The sequence below is a fragment of the Pygoscelis adeliae genome, unplaced genomic scaffold, assembly GCF_000699105.1.
Source record: "Pygoscelis adeliae isolate BGI_AS28 unplaced genomic scaffold, ASM69910v1 Scaffold271, whole genome shotgun sequence".
Taxonomy (NCBI): Eukaryota; Metazoa; Chordata; class Aves; order Sphenisciformes; family Spheniscidae; genus Pygoscelis; species Pygoscelis adeliae.
In genome coordinates, this window is record NW_008824040.1 from 130,770 (window position 1) to 138,943 (window position 8,174).

The 8,174-nt window shown below is 60.1% G+C and overlaps 1 protein-coding gene across 1 annotated transcript in view; it reads left to right on the forward strand.

The window, feature by feature from the left end:
* Positions 1-443, forward strand: part of DCHS1 (dachsous cadherin-related 1) — a 50,778-nt gene extending 50,335 nt beyond the window's left edge. Inside the window, exon 22 of the mRNA XM_009333479.1 lies at positions 42-443. Coding sequence (XP_009331754.1) covers positions 42-443 — 402 coding nt within the window. The remainder of the gene's footprint in view (positions 1-41) is intronic.
* The last annotated feature ends 7,731 nt before the right edge of the window (positions 444-8,174 follow it).

Sequence of the window (8,174 nt, forward strand, 5' to 3'; positions counted from 1 at the left end):
GCGGCTAAACCGGGTTTCCCCGGCTAACCGGGCCCCCCCGGTCCCAGCCACTGGCCAGCGTCTTCACAGAGATTGCCCGCCTCAAGGATGAGAGCTCCCTGCGCAAGCCCTTCCCAACCAAGCCCAAGGCAGAGCCCAAGCCCCGCATCGACCCCCCACCCCTCATCACCTCAGTGGCCCACCCGGGTGCCAAGTCTGTGCCCCCCAAGCCGCCGGCGGGCAGGACCTTCCCGCACCCGTCCTCCCTGCGCCGCTCGCCCATCAGCCACGAGGGCTCCATCTCATCCTCTGCCATGTCGCCCAGCTTCTCCCCCTCACTGTCCCCACTGGCCGCCCGCTCCCCCGTGGTCTCACCCTTTGGCATCTCACAGGGGCCTTCTGCCTCTGCCATCAGTGCCGAGCACTCGCTGGAGCCCCCCGAGGAGGCCGAGCTCAGGATTTAGACCTGGGCCCGTGGACTCCTCCACCCCACCCCGCAGCCGTGGGGTCAGGAGTGGGGTCAAGCCCAGGGCTGCTCTGCATGGGTGCTAATCCTGCTCTCCCAGCACCTTGCCTGGCCCGGGGCCCCCATGGGCTGTGGGTTCCTGTGTCCTTTGGGGCTGCTGGCTCCTGTCACTCCCTGTGGTCTGGCAGATTCAGTGCTGGTTTTGATGCCCTATGGACTGCTGATCCTAGTGCCAGCACCCCTGGGTGATGGTTCCTTGTACTGCTCATGGTGTCTCAGATCGGCACCTGGCAGGATGGTGCTTCATGGTACTCTGTGCTCTGAGAGAGGCTGGGAGCAGATGGGTGCTCCCTGCCCTGCTGGGCCAGGGGACTGCAGACTGCAGACCCTGCCCTTCCCCAGCCACTTACCCAAGCTACGCAGCAGCCTGGGTGCAGCAGGATGCTGAGCCATCCCCGCTGGACCCTTCCCCGCAGGACCCTTCCCCGCAGGAGCTCACAGGTCTGGGGAGGAATGCTACCAGGGCAGGGATGCACTGCTCAGCAGGCACAGCCGCAGCAGCCTGCTGGTCTGCCCATGCTGCTTGTGGGGACGGGGATGGATGAACCTGCTTCCTAATAGTGAGGAGAGACCCATCCCAGGCCAAGCTGGAGTGGGAGGAGAAGGCAGTGCCTGCTTTCTGCTTGCCTATCCATGGCTGGTGGGGGGGAAAGGGGATCCTTTGGGGTCTCTCGAGCTCTTCCACCTCCCACCACTGCATGTGACCCTTTTAAGGGATCTCCTTCCCAGAGCTGCTGGAGAGCCCTGTTCCTTGGGGCCTGGGCTGAGAGGCAGGTGCCCTGCTCAGCATGGGAGCCCCATTCCTGGAGAAGCTGCTCCAGGGGCCAGGTACCTCTCTGGGCTGTGGGCTGGCTGGGGCACCGGGCATGGATGCTTCCCAGGCACCAGGGGGGCTGTGCGGCGGGGCTAGCAGGAGCAGCAGCGTGAGCTGCAGCAGAGCTGACCCCGAGATGGCCTGGCTCCAGGAAAGGCAGCAATGTGGCCACTCAGCGACACAAGCCAGTGACCTCCTCCTGCTTCATCTGCCCCAGGCCTGGTGGCCAGCCTGCAGCTGCAGGGGAGCAGGTGGGAGGGGGTATCCCAAAGAGCCACGTGGCCTGAAGCTGGCATGGTGGCAGCCAGCATGTTATCTTACAGCCACAAGGTGGGACACTGGGCAGCTGGCCTCCCCCAGGGCCCTGCAGTGCAACATGCTCACCAGGACAGCGTGGGCCACCAGGCACACCTCCAAAATGTGGATAGGTGCCAGAACCCCCAGCCCCTGGGCCCCAGCCCTCTGTGCAGGGGCTGCTCTGCACCACTCCTCCATGCCATGTTGTGAGCATGGGATAGAGCCACAATTCAATGGGGCTGGTCCCCATCCTCACTCCAGCACCACTCACACAGTTGGCCTTGCAGCTGGTGTCACGCTCACACTGGGGTCAGCCCCCACCCAGTGCTCGCCCCACAGCCCATGGCTGCTCACGGTGGAGCAGGCATGCATCATGTGGCCCTGTGCCCTGAGAGTGCAGTCCTAGGGCCTGCTGCTGCGGCCCTGGGCCCTGCATGCTCACGGTCTCACGGTCGCTGTGACCCACACACAGACTTGGGTGCAGACCGAGGGCCGGGAACAGGGCACGTGGAGCACCATGGCAGCCGCAAATACACAGTCAGCCTGGGCATGAGCATGTTTGTGGTGTCAGGGAGGACACCCAGCCATCTGAGAAAGGGGTCTGCGGGAATTTCCTTCCTATCACACTTTTCCTAGACCCACTCTGTAGCCTCAGCCTGAAGCATGTCAGCACCACGGCTGCAACCCCAGCCCCAAATGTTTTTATCACAGCAGCCAAAACCCATCACTTTTGCCTACTCCCTCCCCATTTCCCACTCAGAACCATCTGTGACTGCAGCCCCATCTCTGTCATTGTCTCAGCCCTAAACCTCCCGCTTTGTGCCACAGGTCCCAGCCCAGCCTGCACTGTGGGTGTCCCCACGCCACAGGCGCAGTGCTGCACCCTGGTCCCCACAATGCACATGTGAGTGGGTCCCTGGTGCCAGCAGCCCTGGGAGCTGTCCTGGGCACAGGGCAGCGACACAGAACAGGGATCTGCAGCAGTGATGGTGGCACCAAGGGGGCTGCAGGGCCATGCCTGCACTGCCTGGGAACCACAAGAGGACCCAAGGCAGCTCTGGGAGGGGAGGATGGGTTCTGCCTCACTCAGCACAGGGACAGACCATGGAGGCTCTTGGGGCAGGCACCCCTCGTCCCTTCTCTCCTGCTAGGGCTGTCCTGCTCACGGGCACTGTGGGGAGCATGCCAAGGGTGCCATGTGCTCCCTGAACCCTGCACAGGCCAGGGTGGCCAAGCAGCCCTGCTTCCCCCTGCATGTTTGGGACAGGGGACACGAACGGGTCACCCCCACTGCACGCCACGTAGAAGGGTCAGACACACAGCAGCCCCACTTTGGTCTGGGGGACACAGCCATGGGCTGCTGAGCCCAGCCAGGAGCCAAGCCTCCAGTTATTTATTTTTACACATTGTACTACGATTCCTGTTTTCTACTTTGTTTGTACCTTTTGTATCGTGTCTCGCTGAGCTGCATGTATTGAGCGCTGCTCATCGGCCTGCACACTGGGCCGTTCCAGCACAGCCTGGACCCAAGTGCCAACTTCTCAAAGAAATGCCTTAATAAACCACACTTGTTTGTACAGAGATGGACATCATCACTGCTGCTCTGGGCTCATGTTGTGCTGGCACCATGGCCCCGCCAGGTGCTGGGGAGAAGCACCAGCAGGGCTGGCAGGCAGGAGAGAGACCAGAGGCACAATGGGGCTCAGTGCGTGGCTTGGCTGCCGGCAATGTGCCATGGGCCACAGGCACCCGGGTAGGACCTGTACCCTGCACTTGGCTCTGGGCAGCTCCTTGGGTGGGAGAGCTGGGACTAGCTGGGGCATGTGGGCTGTGCTGTGGCCACTTCTGGCCCCTGGGGCAGACATTGCCAGCTCCAGGCAGCCCTGCTGCCTCACCAGAGCTGCCTGCCTCCTGGCCTTAACAATAGGGCAGGCCAGCACATGAGGTGCAGGTATTTCAGCCTGAGCACAGCACTGTGGGCCTGGCCTGGGTGCCCCTGACTCCTTCAGTGGTGCATGGTGTGGCTGTGCATGTCCTGGCATCGCTGCACACGTGGCCCTGGCATGGCTGTTGCCCTGGCCAGGCCACCGGCACCCATGTACATGACTGTATCATGCAAGTCCCTTCTATGAGAGGCTGCCGAATCTGGCAGGTGAGGCTGCCACAGTGTCATGGCCTCAGGTCTAACCAGTAGTGAGGTTGGGCATGTCTTCCCGACAGGCACACACACGAACATGCATGTACAAGACATGTCTACATGTGTGCACACAGCTGGCCATACAGAGCAACACAGACAGACACAAACAGCACCAACAGCCTCATCCTGCTCCCCTCATTGGCTGATGACGGTCTGTTAGTGGGAATATACATGTACAGTGTGGAGCTCTCCAGTAGCTGGGGTTGGACAGTCTGCCCAGTAGATGCCCCCATATTCCCAGTCTCCACAGTTGCTGACACCGAGACATACGAGTCCCTGAGGCCACGGCCCCACTCCAGCTGCTACAGCCCCCCCCCCTCCATTACAGACACCAACACATGCAGAGACACACACACTGTGGATCCCTGTGGTAAGTGGGCTTAGAAAATCAGTCTGCCCAGTAGTTTGCCTTTGGATCTCCTCACCTCCTGTTGCCTAACACACAGACACACAGAGACACACAAGTGGTTCTCAGTCGATCTCCAGACCCTATGGTCTCTCTGGCAGTTGGCTAGGACTCCCCCGATCCCTCTGGCAGCCTTCTCCCATGTGGTCCCACCACACACACACTCTCACTCACTCCTCTCCCTCCCAGGCCACTTCACCTACTCACTGCCTAGTCCGGATTGCTATTTGCTAGCAATGGCACACTCACTCATGCGCCTATACTCACTCTCTCTAGTTGCTGGCACCATGGGCACACAGAATAGAGTCCCCCTGACCCAGGAAAATAGTTAGAAATTGAGTTTAAGAAGAAGACAGGACAGGCTGTGCAGTCATCAGATGCAGGACATGGCCAGACAAATGTACTGACCATCAATCATTTACATGTGACCAGCCACTTTTATCCCTTTTTCCCCGTTTTCCCATTTTTTGTTCCTCCCCTAACCACCTTGATCCCTCTCTTTCCTCACCTTTTAGTTCCTCTGCTAAACATCCCATAAATAAGTCTTGCACAATCCTAAAATGCTCTGCATTTTGCCTCTCATAACGTGTTCCAGACTCCCAGGCAGTGCCCCTTCAGTCTGTGGCATGACTGGGAGAGCAGCTCCCATTCACTCATTCTGATGGGTGCCACCCTCAGACCATGGGGTTGACCATGAGCCAGTGACAGCTTGGGCAGAGCTGGGGAAGGGTGTCCCCTTCTCTGACTAGGTTATTTGGGTTCCTCTGCCTGCCACTGTTTCTCTGTGCTACTTTATCACATAACCTAACACCTTCCAGCTCCCTGACTGGTACAAACAGCAATGCCAGTGCATGCCAGGCATGCTCACTGCTCTGTGGCTGAGACTAAGGGGGTCTTTGGCCAGCAGGAAGGACCTTGATGTTACTGTTCTCCTCTGGCATTGCCTGATCTCGGGTAATCCCAACTGTCCAGAGGAGGGGGCACACTTGCAGGAACAGCACACAAGCATACCCAGGGCGAGCAGAACTCTACCCAGAACACCTTGGCAGCTTCATTGGATGCTCAGGCTCTCTTGTCCCCTGCCTACTGCAGACCAGCTAGTCAGACTAGCAGCAGATGCTTGTTAGAGTAATTAGCTCTGTCAGGGCAACCTAATCTTTGCTGGCCAGACAGATCCAGAAAATAATCTCCTGCAAATCTCATCCCACTTAAAGTCCTGCCCAAAGCTGTAACCAGCTGGGTGGGCTGCAGTTCTCTGGCAGCGCACACTGCCCAGCACCCCAGGCCCCCAGCCAATGTGCGTCAAGGCTAAGCATTGGTGAGTCCCTCCAGGCTGCAGCTGTAGCTGCTGGGTTGGTGCCACACAGGCTGGGGCATCTGGCTGGGTCTGGGGCAGCAGGGAACCAGGAATGGGAAGGTGGGCCACCCCGTACCTGGTGGGACAGGGTGAGGGTTGGGACCCGGGAAGGGCTGCATGCCCGGGTGCAGAACAAGGAAGCGGCAAGGGCTGCATGGCTGGGAGCACAGTGCAGCAGACTAGGAACAGCCAGATGTGGCCTGGGTGCACGGACCGCGCTCTGCCCTGCAGCTGCTCATTCTGATGCCATCAGGGCCCCACATACCTCCCTGCATATCCCGAGTCTTTTTGTTTCCTCACACAGGGTCCTGGGAAGGGGCAGCACCCAGGGCTACCTCCAGCTGGGCAGACCCATGCTTCAGCACCACCCTCACACATAGGACAGGTGATTCCCAGCCCTGAGAGGCAGCTACCTCTGTGTGGTTCAGGAGCCTTCCTGTGGCATAGCGGAAAGCTCTTCCCACCAGCAAGGCTGGGGGGACAGGGCTTGGCTGGGTGTGAGGGGATGCTGGGCTGTTCCCCTTCTCTGATGCACTGGGCCCCATGTCCCCTGGCCCCCAATCCCTAATGGCTGCCCTGCACCATGCCCAGCCCTTTCCCCTGTGTTCCCTGGCCACAGCCTCCCCACACACAGCTCCCCTGCTCACCCCCCCGGCCCCGCAGGGTGCAACTCCACAGCTTCGGGCAGGCAACCAGCTCCAGCTGCTGCAAACCACACAGCGCCACATGCATGGAAACTCTACATGTGCTTCCAATTGCAGGGACTAGAAGTGCCCTGGGGCTTTGCACAGACACTCACGCTATGGGCAGCACCCACAGAGGAGTGTTGGCATCCCACAAGGAACCGAGGTGGAAGCAGTGGGTTCCTAGAAGACACAAGAACTAGCCTCAAGGTGGCAGGGGAAGTACCTTGGAGGCCAGATGGGGGCTTGGGTGTGCCTGAGGAATGCGGGCTGAGGTCCCAGCGTCAATGAGATGCTGAGTGGTATTTTGTGAACAGGAAAGATTAAGGCCCACTGGGTCTCCTGGCTGCCTCTTCACCCAAAGGGAGCCGGGCCAAATGTCTGCAGCAGGCACTGCCTGCCCGGGCACGTGGCATCTCCACCTCTCAGCTGCACACATGACGCAGCTGAAAAAGCACTGCCTGCACAGCAGGGCAAAAAGCAGGAAGAACAGTAGGACTGCTACAGCCCTTACCTTTCCTAGGAAAGGACCTTCACCTACCCCGCAACAGTCTAAGCATCAGCCCACTTCTTTAGTGATGCCTCGTGCTGCTATTGAGGCAAGAGAGATCCTCTGGGCCTCCCTCCCCCTGGCAGCTGCTGCTCTGGATGGCCACAGTGCAGCTCTGGCGTGGGAGACATGGCAGTCTGGGCCAGGCAGGTGGTTTTCCCATTGTCCATCTCTTCCTGGCTTGGACTCTGCTCTGCAGAAGCAGGAAAGCAACTGGGAACTGCTGGAGCCACGGTATGCAGGATGTCTGCACATGTGACCAGGACTGGGACAAGGACTAGGCTAGCTGAGCCAAACTGGCCTGTGGCAGATGGGGTCACAGCACCCTCTGTCTCACCAGCCACCTCCAAAACACCCCCTATAGTACTGCCCTTGGGCTCACGGGCAGGGGGACAAGCTCCATGGTGTCTGAGGCACCATTTCCAGAGCTCCCTTGCAAAAATTGCTTGAACCTTCCACAACCCCGAGATCTTCAAGTATCATAATACCACTTTGTGATCCTAATTAGGAGAGCTCCTAGTGTGGGAACGAATATCTGAGAGAACAAGCACAGGAAGCCGAGAGCTGCAGCTCAGCAGCTGTGGGAGCCAAGTGGCTGCCTGTGACAGTGCCAGCTGGACAGCATGCTGCCCTAGTTGCTGGGCGGTGCGGTGTGGACATGACTCCTGCCGCATGGCCCATCACCACCTCACAGCCCACTCCCACAACCAAGCAAGAACATGTGCTCATAGTCCCCTGAGCCTCCCCCACACCCCTGTTCCCCCGTGCTCCTGACTGACCAAGACACCCAGTGCCCACAGCTTCCCCACGTCCCTGCATGCAGCCCCAGGTGGCTGTGGTGCGAATGCCAGCAGGGCCAGGCAATGGCAGCCCTGGACACGCAGGGTATGCAGACATGCTCTGCCACCAACTCCATGCCTCCTGGCTTGTGCTGGACTCACTGGTGATGCCCAGCCTCTGCGCACAGAGGACAGCCTGGGCACTCATGCCTCGGGCTGCAGCCTGCTCATATGGCTTGCTGCCCCAAGCCCTGGGGTAGGCACAGAGGGGCAGGCCCCAAGGGGAGCTCAGACCTTCCAGTCACTTCCCTGCAGCCACCCCTCGGAGCAAGGTTCCAGCGAGGTGCCAGCCTCATGGAATGGGGACCTCCAGCCCTACCCTCTCTGTGCAGGCCCTGCTGCTCCCGAGCACCCCTCCCTTACCAGGGCCTGCTTCCCCCAACAAACATCCCATCCCTGGTGGGGGTGCTGGGCAGGACCCCTGTCCCTCCCCAGCTGGCCCCCAGCCTGGGCTCCTCAGCCCAGGACCCACACGGGACCACCGGCCCTACACGGACCCCTGCACCCCCAGCCCAGGATCCCTACA